Source organism: Dromiciops gliroides, chromosome 4 (assembly GCF_019393635.1).
Source record: "Dromiciops gliroides isolate mDroGli1 chromosome 4, mDroGli1.pri, whole genome shotgun sequence".
NCBI lineage: Eukaryota > Metazoa > Chordata > Mammalia > Microbiotheria > Microbiotheriidae > Dromiciops > Dromiciops gliroides.
The window spans coordinates 277427492-277450002 of record NC_057864.1 but is presented as its reverse complement, the minus strand read 5'-3'; the positions used below and the strand labels follow the sequence as shown (position 1 = coordinate 277450002).

At 40.1% G+C, this 22511-nt stretch overlaps 1 protein-coding gene across 1 annotated transcript in view; it reads right to left on the bottom strand.

Moving 5' to 3' along the window:
• The window catches only part of BAG2 (BAG cochaperone 2), a 39422-nt gene extending 19130 nt beyond the window's left edge, over window positions 1–20292 (bottom strand). The window contains exons 1-2 of the mRNA XM_044005577.1: window positions 20136–20292; window positions 19678–19811 (exon numbers count right to left, since the gene is read on the bottom strand). Of these exons, the coding sequence (XP_043861512.1) occupies window positions 19678–19811; window positions 20136–20141 (140 nt within the window). The 5' untranslated portion in view covers window positions 20142–20292. The remainder of the gene's footprint in view (window positions 1–19677; window positions 19812–20135) is intronic.
• Window positions 20293–22511: the final 2219 nt, after the last annotated feature.

Below are 22511 nucleotides of genomic sequence, written 5' to 3'. Positions count from 1 at the left end.
GACTGGTTGACTTCTGGTGTCCTAGTCATTGTTCACTTGTCTCCTTTGGAACTCATCATCTAACTTCTTACTAATAATTCCATCTCTTATCTTCTGAAAAAGCCTACAGATTCAAAAGCCCTTTGTTGATTGACATGTAGGATCGCAACAACATTAATTTCTGTTTACTCAATATAGGAGTCATAGTTCCAGAGTCAGTACTGCTACTAATAAGCAATGTAACTATGGGCAAGTCACTATTCTATGTTGTGCCTCAGTGTCCTTATCCATTAAATGGAGATAATGAAAACTGTCCAACCTATCTCAAAACATTGCTGGATTTTAATGTACATGAAAGTACTTTGAAAACATAAATGATATATGGACCATACTGTTCATGAGGTTTTCTTGGCAAAGATACAGGAGTGGTTTGCCATTTCCTTTTCCAGTGAATTAAGGCAAAAAGAGGTTAAGTGATTTGCCCAGGGTCACATAGCTAGTAAGTGTCTGAAGCTGGATTCAGATTCAGCTCTTCCTGACTCCAAGCCCAGATCTATCCACTGAGATATCTAGCTGTCCCTATATGACCCCATGCTATGTCAAATATGAGAAAACGATTAGCTGTAGGACACTACCATAAAGTTCCCTAATCCAACAAAAGGAAACCCTTTAATTTTGCTTTTATAGTTTTCTGGTCTGACTGAGCCAGCAATGTGTTGGTATTTCAGCCATGTCTAGCTACTCCAATAGGGCTATTATTCAAGATTCAGGCTTGAGCCAAGCAAGAAGTTGTTACTCCCTGTTTGCCTGACTCAGGTTGTTAATTGATTATGTTCAAGAGGAACAGATGCACTTTCATGGTAATCACTCTGGGCCCCTGGATTTCCAATCACAATGCAGATCTTTGTGGCACAGCAAGCAGACGTGTGTGCGCACAGAAGCTAATGGCCTTCCACAAAGTGGTGGGATCCTCAGCCATGTGGCTGGCAGACACAATGTCTAGAATTCATTGGCATTAGGATCCTGATCTGGCCTTGAAACTGACAAGGCAAGGTCACACAAAAGGCTATCTGAACTTCAGGCTTTTACTTCTAGGGGCACTTCAGCAAAAGTTATACTCCTGAACTAATTAATTAGCCTTTGGCATCACAAAGCAAAGCATCATAAAGTAATCAAAAACATGTAATTACCAACTGTTCTGACCATAAGCAAGCAAGCTTTATAGAATTCTCCAGTGTCGGTTCCTTCAAGCACAAGCAGCTTATGCTACAAACAAGTTTTACAAACAGTTGTATTACAAAGAAGCCAGTCAGAATATAAAGTTTTACATGAATCAGATAATAATAGAATTATAATGTCGCACTTAAGATAAGGCAAGCATTACATCAAAAACTATCTGGGGGGCAGCTAGATGTCACAGTGGATAGAGCACCAGCCCTGGAGTCAGGAGTACCTGAGTTCAAATCTGGCCTCAGACACTTAACACTTAACTAGGTGTGTGATCCTGGGCAAGTCACTTAACCCCAATTGCCTCACTAAAAACAAAAACAAAACAAAAACAAAACCAAAAATCCTATCTGGACCAGATGTGGGATGAAAGCACAAGAAAGGAGGCATAATGGATACTCGTGACTGGAGATGATGATGATGATAGATATGTATATATACATATATGTATGTGTGTACATACGTGTGTATGTCTACACACATACATACCTATGTGTGTATACAACTCCAGGCCTAGTGCTCTATCTACTGAGCCACCTACCTATCTTCCTAGGAAAACAGAGGTTAAATGGTTTCATAGATCACACGGTCCCATAATAATCAGATCCTCTGGACAATTACAATAGTATAAAAACATAAAACTAGGATCATGATAGCTAGTATCCTTTTTCTAATCATTTCATTTCAATCCAACCAACATTTATTAATCAGTCTGTCAATGAGTATTTATTAATCGCCTACTGTGTACTAGGCAGTGTGCTAAGCACCAAAGACATAAAGAAAGGCAAAAGATAATCTGTTCTCAAAGAGATCATATTCTAGTCAGGGAGAAAACACAAAAACAACAATATATAAACAAAATATATGCCAGATAAAATGGTCATAATCTACAGAGGGAAGGTACCAGTATCAGAGGAATCAAGAAATCCTCTTCATAAAAGATAGAATTTGAAGGAAGACAGGAGGCAGAAGTTAAGAGGGGAAATATTCTACACATGAGGAACAGCCAGTGAAAAAACCCACAGCCTGGAGATGGGAGTGAACAGGGAGAAGACCATAGTCACTGGATCACAGAGTATGGGGGAGAGAATAAAGTATAAGAAGACTAGAAAGAAGAAAAAGTCAGTGTAGATTGAGGCCTTAAAAAAATAGTCAAGTAGGGTTTTTTGGCTATACGTGTCTATAACAGGTTTTGTTTTTCTTGCTTTCTCAATAGGGAAGGGGGTTAAGGGGAATGGAGAGATGGGAAGTAGAGAATACAGACCTGAAAATAAAATAAATTTTAAAAATGAAGATTGGAAATATAGGAGTAGGGAACTAGGCTGTGAAATACTTTGAATATCAAACAGAGGATTTTATGTTTTATCCTGGAGGTAAGTCAGGAACCACTGCAGTTTATTGAGAAGGGATTTAACGTGGTTAAACATGTGCATAAAAAAGATTAATTTGACTGCTGAATGGACTTGAGTAAGGAGAGACTGTAGGCAAGAAGACCAAACAGCAAACTATTGCAATAGTTGGTGTGAGGTGATATGGGCCTGCACCAGGTTGGTGGCCAAGTAGGAGGGAAGAAGGAGGACATATACAAGAGATGTTATGAAGGTAGAATAGACAACTTGACAACAGATTGGATATGGGGTGGAGAGAGAGTGAGGAGTGAAGGATGACAACTAGGTTACAAGCTTGGGTGACTTGGGAGGATGGTGGTGCCCTTGACAGTAATAGGAAAGTTAAGAATTCCATGGGAAGGTTTTTGAAGAAAGATAATGAGTTTGGTTTTGGTCATGTTGAGTTTAAGATATCTATGGAACATCCAATTCAAAATGCCTAACAGGCAGTTGGAGATGTAAGTTGAAGGTTAGGAGAGAGGTTAGGGCTGGAAAAGTAGTTATGAGAATCCTTAGTCTATAAATGATCATTGAATCTATGGAAGCTGATATTACCAAATGAAATAGTATGGAGGAAGAAGAGAAGAGGGCCATGGACAGAGGCCTGGAGTATGTGATCTGGACAAAGATCCAGCAAAGGAGGCTGAGAAGGAACAGTCAGACATCTGTAGGAGAACTGGGAGGGAATCGTGTCATGAAAAAGTAGTGAGAAGAGGTTATCAAGGACAAGAGGGTGTCAAAGACTGCAGAGATGTTAAGAATGATGAGGACTGGGAGAAAAAAAAAAGCCATTAGAGTTGGCAACTTTGAAGAGTGCAATTTCTCTTGAATGATGAGATTATAAGTCAGAATGTAGAGAACTAAAAAGAGAGGGAGAGAAAAGGAAGTCAAGGTACCTATAGTAGATGGCCTTTTCAAGGAGGTTAGCTTCAAAACAGAGAAGTATGGGATTACAGTTAGTGGGGATGAACGGATGGATCAAGTGAGGGTTTGGGGAGGGTTTGTTTTTTATGGATAGAGGCAGTGAGCATGTTTGCAGGCAGAAGGGAAGCAGCCAACAGACAAGGAGAGAGCGAAAATAAATAAGAGGCTGGGGATGAGGAAGGGAACAATCTGCTGGACACGATGTGATGGAATGAGGGGTCACTGTGTAATGTAGATGTCTGCCTTGGTAAGGAAAAAGGCCAGCTCCTCATGTAAAATGATGCTTTTTGTATATAGAGCACTACTCCAGGCACTAGGGGAAACATACATTTTAGAAATTATGTTATTTCTGACCTTGTGGAACACAGAGTCTAGTAGGAGGATAAGATGCATATAGAAACAACTGCAATAGATAATAATACATCATAAGTGTCTTAGGGGTGCTGAACAAAGTGCTACATGATATTCAAAGGTGAAAGCTGTTATTGACAGTGGGGGAAAAGGAAGGATACACGAATGTGGCACATGACCTGACAATTCATATTTCCTCAATTATAATTAAAAGTAATTTTATGTGTTCATGTTTGTGAATTATATATATTTTATCCTTAACACATCCAATTATGTGTGTGCAAATTAACATATACAAAGTAAATATAAAAGTAAGCATGGTAGATAGAAAGCTGGCTTTGAAATTAAGAAGACCTGAGTTCCAGTCCTGACTTCTGACATACACTAGTTGTGTGTTCTCGGACGAGACATTTAACTTCTCATGCAACATAGATTCGAAGCTACAGATGTATTGCCAATCTTCATCAGTGGCTTGTTTCCATACTGGGAGTTCCAAATAAACACACTTAACTAAACAATGTGCAATTACACTCTAATGAGATAATATTTGTAAAGTGCCTAGCACCGTGACTCGCGTATATTAGGCACATAATAAATACTTGTTCCCTTACTTCTTCTCTGCTCAAATGTACTAATGAAATAATAGTCCCAGGAGCCACTTACATACCTATCTATCTATCTATCTATCTATCTATCTATCTATCTATCTATCTATCTATCTATCTATCTACCTACCTACCTATCTAATTTTCTGCTTTTCTTTCTTCCTTCCTTTCTTTCCCTTCCTTCCATTTTTTTTCTTTCCATCCATCCATATGTATCAAAAAATTAAATGTTTACCTCTTATGTAGAACCCTGTTACTTATCTCCGGGTTCCCTACAATCCTACGCTTTTCATGTAAAATATTATTTGTACATTCACCCTCAAACCTGTAGTACCAGATACTTGATGATCCAGAAGATCACCTTTGAGTCAAAGTTAGCACTTTTCTATGGTGAAAAAAAAAAAAAGAGGGAAGAGGAATGGGAAGACAAGAGGGAGTCTATAATGAGGGTCACTGGCCACAAAACCCGTAACCTATATCTATTTGCTCAGCACCTAGCCTAGTACCTTGCACATAGAAGACAGTAAATGATGTTCATAACAATAAGGCACTCAAGGAAATAGAAAAACAAGTTAAGAAAAACAGATGTAATTTTATAAATTACCCACAAAGAATAACCCAAGATTGTACAGACAACAAGATATTTTGTCTCCCACTTAGCATTCTGATTTTTACTAGTTCATTTGAATCCTCATCTCCCCCAAGGAATTCTGGACAGATGGTAGTCTGCTAACATCACATTCAAGGATTTTAATTTACAGACTCATAAAACATGTTAGTACAGCATGAACTAAAAGTGGATGTCAAGTGTGGCAGCCTGCCCTAGTGGATATAGACCAGGCCTCAGAATCAGGAAAACCTGAGTTCAAGTCTTCCCTCTGATGCATACTGGCCATGTAAGCCCTGACAAGTCATTATTATAGCTCTTAGTGGCCCATATAACACTCTATAAAATTACAGGTTTCATAACAGTTGTTGATCTGTATGCACAGAGGGCATTTCTTCACCAGCAGCTCCCTACACTGATGAAATAAGAAGTCTGGATGAAAAAAAAAGTGAATTTTTACTTTCTGACAATTTCAAGGAAGATAAACTGACATACTCAGTCTGCTACCTGATTTTATAAACTCAGACATATATTTTAAGTTTTAATCTCAGTACTGAAATCTTAGTACTGAAAGGGTCAAACATTTTCAGTTTTAGCAGTGCGGATGGGGTACAAGCTGGGTTTCTGGAGCCCATATAAGAACTCCTTTAATTCTTTCCAGCAATCTTGCATTAGCTCTTAAAGCCAAAAAGGTAAGGGAACACAAAGAAGAAAACAGGTTTTGTGAAGTCACATAAGCCAACAATAACCCTCTGGTTAACTAAACAATGTGAGATTACTCAGACCCGCAGGTATGTCCTTTTTATACAGAATGGTTTAGGAGTCTCTGACGACAGTGTTTCAGTACTTTAGGATCACACATCATTTTCCACTCCAACTTCTCCAAACCAAAAATGGCATTAGACAGGCTTGATCGGCATCCACTTTATTCACCAGATTTGGCTGGAGGACTTTTGTTTCTCTCCAAAACTCAAATCCGGCCTCAAAGGATGAAGTCTGTCCAAAACAAAGGGGCCCTGACTCTGCAGGCAATTCCAAAAGAGGAACTCCAAACTTGCTTGTGGTGATGGTAGTAGCACTAATGGAATGTGTGTGTGTGTGTTTCTAAGTGAACTCCTTGGAAGTTACAACACTCAGATAGATGTTTATGTTCAGATGTGTATGTGTGCTTATTTTTTTAAAAGTTCTAACAGCACATACTGATGTACTTGGTAGATGTGTTAGCCTTTCTAACCTTTTTTCCTCCTTTAAAACACTAACGTTATAGGTAGGGGCGGCTAGGTGGCGCAGTGGATAAAGCACTGGCCCTGGATTCAGAAGTACCTGAGTTCAAATTTGACCTCAGACACTTAATACTTACTAGCTTGTGTGACCCTGGGCAAATCACTTAACCCCAATTGCCTCACTAAAAAAACAAAGAAAAAAAACATTAACTTTATGAGGGATGACTGGTTGAGGGAAGGGAGGGGAATACACTGGGAAACGAATATGATCTAAAATTAAAATGTTAACTTAAAAAAAAACAACAAATATAGCTTTATGGTCCATGCCAAAGAACATATATAATAACTAGAGCATTATAATATGTGTACATCTAATAAAAACATGGTAAAAGGAAAAAATTAAGGAGTGCTTTTCTCAAAGTTCAGTGTGTATATGCATATATAGATATGCATATATACATTTGTGTATATGTACATGTGTGTGTGCACGTGCGCCCGAGCACATATGTATATTTGTGTAGTTCAACTACAACAATGTAGTTGTAGATTTAGTGCTAGAGGGGGCTTCGGAGGCCATCTAGCCCAGTCTCTACATTTTACAGATGAGAAAAATGAATCTCAGAGAGCTTAGGAGATTTGCCCCAACTCACACAGATGATAATTGGCAGCTCCTTTACTTCCAAATCCATTGATCTTTCCATTATACCAGTCTCCCCTGACACTTATAAAATAGAACTCATTTCTCTTGGAATCTTGCTTAATGGAAACAAGTTAATTAAACAGAGGGCAAATGGAAGTGGGGAGGGGTCAGAGAAAATGGAAGGACCCTTACATATCTCCTAGTTCAACTCCTTCAATTCATTGATGAGGAATCTGAGTTTCAGAGAGAAGAAACTGAATCCAAGACAAAAGAGTTGCCCAAGGTGACCTTGACAGAGCTGGGACTAGCAGACAGGCTTCAAGACTCTAGGCAGAGGGCTCCTTCATTATTCTGAGGAGTTTAAAGGAGCCATGTAGAAGGAGAGGCCAAAAACCAAATCCTATCATTAATCTCATGCTTTTTTGTTGTTGACTGTATGTGCAGTAATTCTGCTACTTATATCATCCCTTTGTTATATTTAATGTTCTTCAGACTTCTGAATACCTGACTAAAATGACAAAGTTTTGGGGTTTTTTTTGGTACTTAAAGTATTGAGATGTAAAATTAATTTCTGTAGGCTCACTTAAAGTGTCTTCTGGATTAACTCAACTCCCATTCAAGTATTTAGTATTACCTGAGGCAGGAAAGTGGACAGGAGGAAGGATGTGCAGGACAGAGAAAGTGATAAAGGAAAGTGAAAGCCAAACAAAGATGAGAGAAGTACCTCAGAAGAAAGGGGAATTTGGGAGGCTGGATAGTGTCTGGAGCAAGAGAGAAATAGGAATTACTGAAAAGTTCCTACTTTCAATTTCAGTATCAGGGCTGCTACAAATAACCCCCAAGGGAAAAAATTACTGTAACTTCTCAAACTTTCGTTTTTTACCTGATGATCAAAAAAAAAACGGTCTCGGGAACAGAAAATGAAACTTTCCTTTCTCCTCTCAGCAATGAGGTGAGTGACATTTTGCAAGTGTCGCATAAATTGTCAGACAAGGTTACTTTATCTATTCTTTTTGCTTAACTATCGGTTTGGGGGCTTGGGGTTGTTTTTTTGTTTTGTTTTGTTTTTTGTTCCAGAAGAGTACGGGGGCAGGGCAGGTGGAAAACACATCCAAAACTCACTGTGGTGTAAAAACAAAAGATATCAAAACATTAAAAATTAACCAAAAAAAACTTCAGGGGTTCATTGGCCAAAATTTCTTGCAGAAGCACAGTCCTGGGTGAGGAGTATTGGCAGTGGCCCCAGTGCTGGTGTTGATGAAAGTCCTGATACTGTTCTGGGCATTCCCAGGCATTCCCAGTCAGGTCAGAATCACTCAGTTCAGCCCCTTCCTTGCTCCTATCCCAGACCGTGTGCTCTACGGCAGCTTTGACTAAAATAGGAATTGGAACCAGGAGAGTGGCCAGTTCCAGGCACCACCTGCCATGACATATTCCTCTTCCTTCTCTTCCCCCAAAGACTGCAAACAGTGGAACTTGGCAGGTGGAGCCGGGTGAAGACAGAAAAGTGGGTAGCAGGTGCTTGCCTGCCATTTAAAGGTTTTCTCTTCAAGGCAAAGCCACAGAGGCATACACTGCTCTGTACATAGCCACTGGGTCCAAAGTACTGCAGATCAAACTTTTTCCATGACTCTTTCTCACTATGTTCTATGGAGCTCAGACTTCATAAATAATTCAAGAATCTACTGTGTAGGGAACTGATATTTTGCTAAAAAGAGTATATTTATTCATGCTAGAAAAAAAAAAAACAACCACTGACCTAAGTAATCCAAGTGATTCACTTTTTAAATACTGCCTCAGCTACTACTGTTAATAGCTACTAGCTAGGTTAACATGCTAAATATGTGAATATAGCTACTCGCTTTGTTACTCTATGTAACTCACATCCTGTTGGCCTAAGTTTTGTCATCTGCAATACGGAGATAATACTATCTACCTCACAAGTTGTTGTGAAAATCAAAATAGATAATATATGTAGTGTGATTTGCAGACTTTAAAGTTGTGTGTATACACACACATGCACAATACATACATATATACATGCACACACATGTGCACATACCTATACAGACATGTACCTGTATATACACATATGTGTAAAAACATTTATGCATTTGCTAGGTGGTACAGTGGATCAAGCACCAGGCCTGGGGTCAGGAAGACCTAAGCTCAAATCTGGAATCAAACACCAGCTGTGTGACCATGGGCAAGTCATTTAACTTTGGTTTGCCTCAGTTTCCCCATCAGTAAAATGAGGGTAATAATAGCAGCTACCCTGCCAGGGTTGTTGTGATGTTCAAACAAGATAAATAATTGTAAATCCCTTAGCACAGTTCCTGGCACATAGTAAGCACTATATAAATGTTAGCTATTATAGTCACAATATATATATGATGGCTATTATCAATATGTCAAATGTAATGATTTGGCAGTAATGGACAATTGTTCAAAAACTAACTTAAAATACATTACCATAGGGGCAGCTAGGTGGCGCAGTGGATAGAGCACCGGCCGTGGAGTCAGGAGTACCTGAGTTCAAATCCGGCCTCAGACACTTAACACTTACTAGCTGTGTGACCCTGGGCAAGTCACTTAACCCCAATTGCCTCACTAAAAAAAAAAAAAAAAAATACATTACCATCTCAGTGAAGATATTGACACAGAGCCTGGAACACAACAAGTGGTTAATAAATGCTTGTTGAATTGAAAAAAATATGAGGGGTATGATAGCAATAGCAACAGTAGGGAATTTGAATGCACTGCCCCATTTGGGGATGCTCAGGCTTTGCTAGGAATCCTCTCCCGTCCCCATTCCTCACTTTTTTAGATTCTCCACTGCCCATTCCTGGGATTCCATTAGCACACAATTTCTGCAAAATTCCCCACCATGGGTTTTAAAATTATAATGCATCTTATATTTAACTTTAAGAAAATTTTCTGTTCAAATAAAAACATGGGGTCTGGTTGGAATTAGATCCACAGCTAGAAGATGTTCTTCTTGAAAACTGGAACAGAAAAGAACCAACTTTACTACAGAAAATATTTAAAGAGACAATCTAAAGAGAAAGGTTGTCATCACAATGAAAGCCTATTAATAAAAAACAAACCAAGATATTTATCTTAACTTTTCAGCAGGCCGCAATCACAATTTAAAACATTATAAACTTTAAAGCAGTGCTTATAACAATATATGCTACAGTTCATAAAAAGCTTGACATAATATTCCTTTCATGTTACATATGGAAAAATTTTTTACACTAAAGAATATAACAACAGATGGTAGAGCAGATTGATTGTAGAACACTTGAGAACATTTTGAGGATAAACTCTAATACTGTAGTATTTCTAAATTTACTGCAGAGTCTATATGAGGCCTGATATCATAGATAGAGAACTGGAAAGGGCCTTGGAGGCTTATGAAGTCTCTCATTCTATGGATGAATCCCAAACAGATTAAGTAGCTGGTGGAGGTTTACACTGCTAATGAGTGGCTGAATCAGAATTCAAACTAAGATTCTCTGATTCCAAATCCAACACATACCCTTGCCACTGCATGACACTTGCCTCCCTCTTCAGTACTTTATTCAATGGGTCTGTGATTTCCCTGACCCCCTCCATAACAAATACTTGCCAAATTCTGACATTTTAGCAACTAAAGTACGCACGAAAAATAAAATAAAATAAAAAGCTTTGGGGCAGCTAGGTGGCACAGTGGATAGAGCACCGGCCCTGGAGTCAGGAGTACCTGGGTTCAAATCCGGTCTCAGACGCTTAACACTGTGTGACCCTGGGCAAGTCACGTAACCCCAATTGCCTCACTTAAAAAATTTTTTAAAATAAAATAAAAATAAAGTATGCATGACATAGTTCTAAGTTTAATCTGTAATATTAACATCTTTTCCAACACTTTCTTAAATCTAGACAATCAATAAAACAAGAAATTGAGCCCCGATTTGTAGCTTTCCAATTTCTGAGGTGTAAACGGCCACACTGAAAATTTGACAATCAGCTCTCTTGACATACCCCTGGTTTCTATCCGTGTAACATTTCTCATATATACCTTGTATTCTTCTCTGACACTGCCACCAGCTGGGTCTAGGCCTTCAACCCCTCTTGTCTGCATTACTGCACTAGTCTGCTGGCTGGTCTCCCTGCTTCAAGTCCTTCCCCACTTCAATCCATCCTCCACTCAGCTGTCAAACGAATCTTTCTAAAATGCACAGGTCTGACCATGTCCCTTCCCCATTTGATCAACTCCAGTGGCTCCCTATTACCTACCTCCAGGATCAAATAGAAAATCCTCCGTTTGGCTTTTAAAGCCCTTCATAACCTAGGCACTTCTTCCCTTTCCAGTCTTCTTATACCTTACTCTCTCCTTCACATGGCCCATGAGTGACACTGGTGTTCTTGTTGTTCCTCCTACATCACATTCTATCTCCCAGATCTGGGCACTATCACTGTCACAGGCTGTCACAACATGCTTGGAATACTCTGCCTACTTATCTCCCTCTTCCTGGCTTCCTTCAGGTTTCACCTTCTGCAAGAAGCCTGTCCCTAACCTTAGTGCCTTCCCTCTGATATATATATATATATATAAAACTTGTACATAGTTGTTTGTCTCCCCTATCAGACTGTGAGCTCACTGAAAACTGAGACTGTATTTTGTTTTTATGTGTATATCCAGCACTTAGCACAAAGGGGTCCGTGACACAGAGAAGGTTAAGAACCTGACTTAAAGGAACATCTCCAACATATTGGGTGAATTCTACAAGGGCAAGAATCACAGGATGAGATGGCATGAATAGTTTGCCATCTGTACCAATGGAGGTAATACCCACATCAGTCATGATTAACCTTAACCTTTTCTGTGTCATGGAACTCTTTGGCAGTCTGATAAAGCCTATATTTTTAAAAGCATAAAATAAAATATATAGGATTACAAAGGAAACCAGTTAAATGGAGAGTTACCTAGAAATAGATAGACAGATAGATATCTATATTACATATCATTATTAAAATAAAGATGTAATTTCCCCCATTTTTTCCCCATAGACCCTCTGAAATCTATCTAGAGAACTCCTAACCTGGGAGCAGCTAGATAGTACAGTGGATAAAATACTGGATTCAGGAGGATCTGTGTTCAAATCTGGCCTCAGATAACTGACACTAGCTGTGTGACCCTGGGCAAGTAACTTAGCCCTCATTGCCCTGCAAGAAAAAAAAAAGAACTCCTAATCCATTCTTTTTGGTAGAAAACTGTGGTGCAATTAACAAACATGTATACTCAAGGCCTACTGCAATATATACTAAGCACTGCACTAGTCAGTGGGGAAAGTTCTTGTTCTCAAGGAGCTCATATTCTGAGGGGTATAATATATACACATATGTATATGTGCGTATATGTATACATAATACATATAATTTAAAATACTGCTATAGGGCAGCTAGGTGGCGCAATGGATAGAGCACCAGCCCTGGAGTCAGGAGTACCTGGGTTCAAATCCGGCCTCAGACACTTAACACTTACTAACTGTGTGACCCTGGGCAAGTCACTTAACCCCCATTCCCCCACAAAAAACCAAAAAAATAAAAATAAAAACAATAAAATACTGCTATGGTAGAGGTGTGTGTAGATGTTAAACAGAGAACTGTCCCTGTGGTAACCCAGAATAAGCTACAAGCAGAGTGAAACAGTTCGTTAAACTGTGTATTGCAGTATTAGAGAGAAGTGTCTCCCATGGCTTATGAACCAGGATGAAGAACTCCAAGTTTCCCATGAACCAGAGCAAGGAGAACTCAAAAGACTCTGCTCTTCACAAACCACGGTAAGGAAAAAAACAGACACAGCCTCACGAAATAGAGTAATGGCCAGCTCAGTAATGCAACCACCTATTGTATTATTAATTATTCTTAGTAAAACCTGAATACATACATGTGTGAGAGACATTCTTAGAGAGAATAGCCCACTCTATATTTGTTGTTTGTTTTCTTTTAAATTTCAAGTTCCAAATATTTTTCTTCTTTCCTTCTCCTCCTTAAGAAGGCAAGTAATTTGATACAGATCATACATCTCTCTCTCTCTCTCTCTCTCTCTCTTTTGCAAGGCAATGAAGATTAAGTGACTGGCCCAGGGTCACACAGCTAGTAAGTGTCAAGTGTCTGAGGTCAAATTTGAACTCAGGTCCTCCTGAATCCAGGGCCAATGCTTTATCCACTTTGCCAACTAGCTGCCCCCAGAATAGCCCACTCTAAATTGAGGAAGACAGATATTTATTTAAACAATTGAAAAAGGGGTTGTGCAGTCCCTGGACAGTTAATGATTTATTGATATGTCAGGTCCTGCTTAATTAACTCTCTGCTTCCCGGTTTTGCAACAGGCAAACCCAGATAGGGAATGTGAAGCAGGAAGTCTTTGGGAATCTTTGAAGATAAGGATAAAGTCTCTAGCAGATAAGAAATGTCTCTGTAGATAAGGATATCCCTAGAAGGACCATAAATTTCCAAATGTCTCCAGAGAAACCTGCTTGGATGGTGCTTTTATTGTCCTCAGGAATTTCTGACTATTTGCATATCCAGCCAGGTAATAACTGTCACCACAAAGGCCAGGTTTTGATATAGTTACTCTGAAAAATAAGGGAATTCTAATACATTTTGTACAAGAGAGAGAGAGAGAGAGAGAGAGAGACAGACAGACAGACAGACAGACAGACAGACAGACAGACAGACAGACATCCCCCTTGGCCTTGGCCTTGGCCTTGGCCAGAAGTAATCTTGTTCACAGTTTTTTGTTTTTGTTTTTAACTCAATCAGACTCTGTGACAATCACTCACATGCTTTCGAATTCGGTCATTCACATTTTTATAGTCCTTCACAATTTACCAGGCACTTCATCATAACGAAGTATGAAGTAAGGAGCACAACTGTTACTATTCCCATTTTACACATAAGCAAAGCTCAGAGAGATAAAGTGAACTGCTCATGATCAGAGCTACAATTAGGCCCTAATTTCTTGATTCTAGAGCAAATGCTCTTTTATACTACTCTGTTTCTAGTTCAATCTAGCAAGGTTATTTATTTCAAATTGAATTAAATTTACCTTTAAAAATCACTTTTATTTACTGTTTATAATGTTTCTGCTTTTATATCTTACTTATTCCATAAATCTAAAGCCCTTCTGACTTCATTCTCCAGTGAGTTTTAAGAAAGCAAGCTAAAATTTGCAACATTCCTGAATTAATGGAAAATTCCTTGAAACCACTGATTAGGCTTAGTGCTAATCAGCAGTTTCTCAACTAAAGGACTAAATTAAGTATGATTTGTAAGCTAATCTTTTATGTTTCAATAATCATACCATGGTTTACATTCATCAAACATTTGAATACAATGAATGATTAGTACTAATGACTCTCTTTTTAAAAAAGAAGAAGATTTTTAGAATTGCAAAAAATGTTGGCTCCTATTCTCCTAATTAGAAAATAATGTAATCATAACAGCACACAGCCCAGTCTACTTTGAGTAGGCCTTATTCTTCTGGAAAAAATTTAAATGGCTTACTTTTTGAAGAGATATAAACTTTCAGGTTGTAGATGAGAATGTATGTATGTATGTATGTATGTTTGCATGTAGGTGTGTAGGTGTGTATGTGTGTTATGTAACACAGTGTGTTCTAGAAGAATTTTTTTTTTGGCAAGGCAATTGGGGTTAAATGATTTGTCCAGGATCACACAGCTAGCTAGTGTCAAGTGTCTGAGGTCAGTCTAGAAGAATTAATAAACATTTAAAAATAAGTAAATTCTTCTTTTACTGGCAAATTCAAAAGGAAGTACTTTAAGTACATCGGAAAGAGTTCTGGACCTTGGTTAGAACTCCAGCTCTGATACTCTTTTTTGGGAGGGTGGGGGGGAGCAGGACCTCTGACTTCATTGCAGATAAGCACTTGCTCTGCAACTAATAGCCTTCTGCTGAGAGATTGTGACATGCCCAGGGTCACAGTCAATATTAATCAATCAATAAGGAGAGGACAGTGACTTCAGGAGGTGATATCATGACTTGCAGTGAATTGAATTTAAGGGAGGGAGGGCTGTGTAAAGTCACCAGCCTCACTCTCTCCTCCAAAGCCATCTGGGTCCAGTGGCAAGATAAACATCAGGATGCTTAGAGATAGCCCTAGATGTTTGAGACAAGCGGGCAAGCAAGTGACTTGCCCAGGGTCACACAGCTAGTAAGTGTCAAGTGTGTGAGCTCGAATTTGAACTCACATCCTCTTGACTCCAGGGCCAGTGTGCTACCCACTGCACCACCTAGCTGCTCCTAATCTGTAAGAGTAAAGATAGAAGGAGAACATGGTCTAGAGGAAGGACTTGAATCCAGGTCATCTTAACTGAGACAAGCTGCCTCTCTCTGTTGCTTACATAACATGAGTAAATAAATCACTTTATTTCTATGGGCCTTAGTTTCCTCTTTTGTGAAATGGGGGTGATAATACCTGTATTACCTAGTTCACAGAGTAGTTGGGAGGGAAGTTCTTTCAACTTTAAAGAAGAATGAACTATTATTGTAATGCATAAGCTAATGGTGGTGGAGTTCTGATTACACCCATTACAATATTATTAGTCATGATACACATCTCTTGAAAATTCCTTAACCACAATTAGATCCACAGTACATAAGACATTGAAAGAGACTTCTAAAATCATCCAGTCCATGAAAGTATCCAAGGGAAAATAAATTTTTGAAATTTTGTTATACAATCTTAGATATTAGTATTTTGAGTGCCTGGATAAGGAGTTACATGTTGTTAATGATGAATCCAGTTGCTAATTAAGATAATTCTTGCAAAAACAGTTCAAATATGCGGTTGTGAATATTTAATTAGGGCTTGTACCTTATAATAAAGAGCAAACCCTTTAATCTAGTCTATGAAATTTCCAAAGGGTGCAACAGCATATACGTGTTAGTACAGGATAAAATTGTATATAAGACCTTATGAATAAATACTATAACCAGGTCTTCATTATGTAGGGAGCATCCACCACATTTTAAGAGTTAATTAAAACAATACTATTTATTTTTAAAAGTCTAAGTTTGGAGAGAATGACTCAGCATGTAGAAACAGGGACATAGAAAGGATGGGTTTTCAGTAATGCTATTAAAAATACTCTTTCCACCTTTTTTTAAACATCTTTTGTTTCTCAGTCTAGAATAAAGGGCTCTTAAAACTGTTGAAAGGATATTCCTGGGGGCAGCTAGGTGGCGCAGTGGATAAAGCACCGGCCATGGATTCAGGAGTACCTGAGTTCAAATCCTGCCTCAGACACTTTGACACTTACTAGCTGTGTGACCCTGGGCAAGTCACTTAACCCCCCATTGCCCTGCCAAAAAAAAAAAAAAAAGAAAAAGAAAGGATATTCCCAATTTTTTACAAACCTGAGGAAATGTATGTGAGGGTTATTTCATACACTGTATAAAGATACATATAATCAGGGCAATTAATATCAGTTTTGGTCCAAAAGCAAGCTTGGTCATGTGTAGGTGGGCAGGGTGTTTAGAGACCCTAGGACACTTCAAGGTCATAGATAGGGAAGGCTGCCTAAAGGGGATGGGAGCATGGTGAGGCCTGGACTGGAAGCAGCATACCTGCAATGCCCATTGGGAAGCACAGCCACCTGGTAATTTTCTACTTGAACTAATTAATTATTCTTGTTAATTAGGTGCTAAGGTCTATGTCACTGAAAGACTGCAAGTACTGGCAGCATCCTCTAAATTTTAATACCAGGAAGTGGTGGTCTTAGTCTAGTTACAGCTCTGCATATAATTCTATTGGTAGAAAATAAGGAGACCAAGTTGGAGGAACTCTGGTTGTTTTTGGTTTTTTATAATCTCCTTCTTTAGTAAATTATCAGAACCAGGTTTGCCAGTTTTGTATAACCCTAGTAGAAAGCTGTTAAACTAATCCTGTATTTATTTTGTTAATTCTCTAATCTTTTAATTTTTATTTCCTCATGTTTTCCATCCTGAGCAAAGATGGAAGAAAAGTAAAGACCTAGAAATAGCAGTTTCTGCTATTCTCATTTTTTTTTGCTATTGCCATTAAAATTGTGACTAGAGAATTGGTTCCTCTCCCTTTCCAGCTCATTGCTGTTTAAGTTAACAATGCCATAAGCCGGGACAGCTAGGTGGCTCAGTGGATAAAGGAGCAGCCCTGGAGTCAGGAGGACCTGAGTTTGAATCTAACCTCAGAAACTTGACACTTACTAGCTGTGTGGCCCTGGGCAAGTCACTTAACCCTCACTGCCCCAAAAGGAAAAAAAAGGGGGGGGGAGGGAACAATGCCACAAGCCTCAGTTTCTAGGAGAATACATTTATTAATCCTATACATCTTTTTTTAAGAAATGATTTATCCCTTGCTACACAGCAGGCAGCTAGATGGCACAATGGATATCGTTTGCTTTTGGAGTCAGAAAGGGTATAAGCATTTCAAAAGCACCTACTGCATGCCAGGCATTGTGCTAAGCAGCCCTGAAAGGTAGGTTCTGTTCTTATCTCCCGTTTTTCAGTTGAGGCAACTGCAGTGATTTGTCCAGGGCCACAAAAGTTAGTAGTATCAGGCCACATTTGAATTCAGGTCTTCCTGACTCCAGGCTGAGCATTTCTATCCACTGTGCTACCTAGCTGCAAGAAGGAAGACCTGGTTTCAAATCCTGCCTTATATACCAGCTATGTGACCCTGGGCAAGTTCGCCTCACTTAGCCTCACAGTTTCCTCTTCTGTAAAAGAGATAATAATAGCACCTTCTTTACAAGATAATTGTGGGAATCACATGAGATGACCAATGTAAAGTGCTTTGCAAACCTTGAAAACTGCTCTGCAAATGTTAGTTATTGTTATTTTGAAAATAGCTTACATTTTTAGTACTTTAAGATCTCCACAGCACTTTATATATACTTTATCTTGTTTAATCAATAACAAAGTAAACATATTACAGGAATTTTAACTATAACTGCTCATGTTTAAAGTTTATGCCACAAAAGCTTAAAAAATCACTAAGGACATTATAATAAATATATGTTACTCTTCTTATAGAAAACATTTTTGTTATTAGTTAACAGTTTTGAATTTTTATGCAAATCTATTTCTGTGTTTGACAAGACTATTCAATAATCATTAGAAAAGTAAACACACATACACACAAACACCAAATCCCTGTGAATAAACTTTCAACAATAATATCAAGCCAGAACATCAGATTATGAGTAAAAGGCCAAAATAGTACAATGTGGTGGTGCTTTATTACTGTGAGAAAAGTAGCATCAACCTGTTTATTCTACAAAGTCTTCCAGCTGTCATTCTTCTCTCTGCCCCATTGTTACTACTCCCTGTTGGAGCTATTACTCCAGGTTTGGTTTTGTTTTTTGGATAACCTTCTATTTGGAGTGAATAAACCTTTTGCAGTAAAGAAGACAACCAATCTATAGGGTGTTCCAAAAGTTTTAGTGCAGTTCTAAACAATTATAGATTAAGACTGCACTAAAACTTTTGGGACAGACTGTATCAGTGACCATGTAAACTCCACTAAAGAAGAAACAGCAGCAGCCAAGTTAACATAAAAGACATTAAAAGAGCACTTTGGAATCAGATGCTGAAGCCTATAATCAGTCAGATGATGTCACAGTATATTTTGCCATCTGTTTTTTTTTCTTTTTCTAAATACCACATTCAGATGTCCAAAAGGATTATGGGAATGGAACTATAAAAGTGGCCAAACCCACCCAAAAGAATGCTCAGACAATGAAGTTGCTCAGATTTTATCTGGCATAAACATTCACCAAGACAGGCAGCAGTAGCATACAGGATATAAGGCTGGCTGGTCTTGGAATCGAGAAAATCTGGGTCCATAAGCAAAAGTCATTTAACTTCTCAGTGTCGCTCTAGTAACTCTGATATATTGTTTTGGATGAGATGTATATCTGCATGGGGGAGGGTATTTCCACACCAAGTGATCCTACTGATGAAAACACAGGTTTCTGTTCCTAACCAATCTCTGATTTCATGAATGTGGAGAAATAGTCTTACTGAGTTGCCTAATACACTGGGGATTTTTGTCAGTCAGCAAACATTTACTTATTAGGCACTTACTATGTACCAGACAATGTGCTAAGCGCTGAGGATACACAGAATGGTAAAAAGGTGAGGGGGGGGAATGGTTCCTGCTCTCCAGGAACATACATCCTACTGGAGGAGGCAACATGCACAAAGATAGTACGTAAAAAACATGCCCTGGTCGAATCTGTAGGAGACCGAACTTGAACCCAAATCTTCCTGCCTCAAAAGTCGGCTCTCTATTCATTACGCCACACTGCCTCGTTATAGATATGGACCCCCCCACAAAGGGAAGCACCGAAGGAAAAAAGTGCTAGCGATGCTCCACATCTGTTTTCCTACCCCACCCCGTCTTTCTCTTTTCCCCAAACTCTGCCCTCCCAGCTCTAAATGTGCAGGTGTCCTGGGAGCGCCTGCCCCTCGCCTCGGCCCCAGCTCCACAACTGCCCACGCCCCCTGCCCCTCGCTCGCCGTCCCGGCACAGCGCGCCTCCGGGGGCCACGAGGACGATCTGGCTCCAGCTCCGGTCCCGGGAGGGCTCCCGGGTTCCGGGGCGACCTCCGGGGAGCGCGTGCGTGGGACAGGACCGGCCGGGACGCGGGGCTGCCTTTGCCTCCCTCCCACCCCGGCTCACCTGAGCTCCAGCTGGTCCAGGCTCTCGAGCAGGCGGCTGGAGCGGTCGGCCATGGAGGAGGAGCGGCAGAAACGCCCCTCGTTGGCTTTCGCGTTGATCTTCGCCTGGGCCATGGGGCAGTTCGGCAGCGGTGGCTGCAGGGACAGTGGCGGGAGGAAGGAGGAGGAAGGGATTACGCGGCCGGCTGCGGCGGTGCCACCTCCCTCTTTTCCTCCCTCCCTTCCTCCCTCCCTCCTTCCCCCCCGGGCAGCCGCGCGCTAGTGGCAGCTCCGGACACCTCCTCCCTCTGACGCCTACAATGAGAGGCCGCGGCCGGGCGGGCAGGACCCGCTGACAACATGGCCAAAGAAGGACACAGGCGCCCGCCCGCCCGCCCGCCAGTCCGCCTGCCTGCCCCGCCGCCCCCCGTCGCCTCCTCCTCCCCGAGAGGGCAGACCCCCACCCCCACCCTTATTCACCTCCATCCCCCCAGCTCCGGCAGCAGAGGTGACTGACTGCTGAGCCTCCTTCCAAGCCGTCCCGGCGGGGTTCTAAGCTGCGGCAGGAGGAAGCGTGCCTTATCCCTGGGAAGGGCACGGGTGGGAGGCCCGGGGGCCAGCCAGCCCTCTTTAGCCAAGGAGATGGGAGGACGTGACAGCTGCCAAACTGGGATTGTCTCATTCCAGTAGGGATGGCAGTTGGGTGAATTCAGGGGGCGGGGGTTGGGGGGGGCAGCTGTCTTTTTCTCCTTGGAGCCACCCGTAGAAGTAAGAAAAAGTCAATGGAAATCACCTTCAGTGCTGCCTAAGGTTAAAGGGGGAAATTAATAGGGTCGTTTGAAAGAACGATTTAAATAAGCCACTCAAAACTGTCATGAATTTAAGCATCTCGTAGCATGCCCTATGCTTCATGAGTCTTCATGAAACTAACTCCCCAAAGGGAAGCTAGCTAAACCTGATAGCAAGTTAAAGTTAAAGAATTGTTTAGGATCTTCAAATGATCCTAAATGAATCATAAGGAAAAGATCTTCTCACCTTAGATTATTTGGCTTGGGGGGTGGGAAGGCGTGAGAAATGGGAGGGACAGAAAAAAGCTAGAGTATTTCCAAAACGAGAACTGTGTTGTATATTTTCATGAGTTGCTCCCCTTTCTCTCCCCCCACCCCACCCCCACCCCAAAGCTTGGAGCCTCCACCTTCTAACCTGGCTTCCTTTAAAACTTAGCTCAAATCCCGCCTACTGCAAGAGGCCTTTCTCAGTTTCCACTATCCATATGGAATGAAAAGAAGTTGTTTGCATGTTGTCATCCCCACTAGAATGTGAGCTCCTTGAGAACAACTGCAGTGTTTGTGTCTTTCAGCGTTGTATCCCCAGCATTTAGCACGGTAATTAGAACATGTTGTTCAGTCATATCTGAGTCTTCGGGACCCCATTTGGGGTTTTCTTGGCAAAGATACCGGAGTGGTTTGCCATTTCCTTCTCCAGAATGTTACAGATGAGTAACTGAGGTAAAAGGGGTTAAATGATTTGTCCAGGATCACAGAGCTAGAAAGTATCTGAGCCCATAATTGAACTCAGAAAGAGAAGTCTTAACTCCATCCAGGCCTGGCACTCTCCACTGAGCCACTTAGCTTCCCCCAGTAGAACGTACTAAGCTTTTAATAAACGCTAGAGTTGCTTGCACCTTAGCGTCACTGGAAATTATTCTGTTCTCTAATTCCCATAGGTGAACAACGGTGCCAAAATATCAGGAGTGACTGGGACACAGAGAGGGGTGGGGGGTGAAAGAGGGAAGAAATAGCCCCTTAGTTACCTTATTCACTGTTTTTGTAAATCTGAATATTGAGAATCTGCTTCAGTAGCAATGATTCTCATTAAAGTAATTTTAATGACTAATTCTTTTCTAATAAGAAAATTAATACCAATGGTTGCAGTAACAGACACAATTTAATGGAGATGCCTTGTGACTTGTCTTGAATGTTCAACAATGTCATGTTATGTCAACACAATTCAGAAAGTCTATATACTAGCCATAGAAATTCCTCTGCTTATAGAAAAAAAAAAAGCTTAGCATATTGTCCCTTCACTTTTTTCATTAAGTAATCTATTACGAACTTAACCTTAAATATCAACAGAATCAATTAAAACAAAGTTTTATGACTATTTATGCTAAAAAAAAATGCTCTTCAACAAACAAAACGTCCATACCATTTTCTTCCTGTGTACCCTTCTGGTTTTGCTAATCCATTTATGTCTTTAAGAGGCAGCTGGGGGCACAGTGGATAGAGCACTGGCCTGGAGTTAGATAAGATCTGAATGGAAATCCAGCTTCAAATAAATACTAACTATAGGACCCTGGGCAAGTAACTTAATCACTTTGCCTCAGTTTTATCAACTCTAAAATGGGGATAATAGTACCTGCTTCGGAGCATTGTTGTGAAGATCAAATGAGATGAGAATATTCATATAAGTACTTAGCACAATGCCTGGGACACCCTATGTATCATATAAATGTCAATTCCTTTTCCTTCTTATTCCCCCCTTATTCCTAGCCCTCTCTATTCCCCTTTATACGTTTTTTGTTTTATGTAATCTAAGTGTATATACTGTTCTTAACTGCCACGTTATTTCATCTTTCCATATATGAATTCTTCAAACTTAGTCATTTTAATTGCATCATGGTATTATATTACATTGACATAACTTTATGAAATCATTTCTCCCTCTGTTTGACATTTAGGCTTTTGCCAGTTTTCACAATTATAAATTGTGCTGCAATAAATACCTTTGAACTGATAGCTCAATTTTCTTTTTGATAATATTCTATTTTCCCAATAAAGAGAATACTAAATAAGA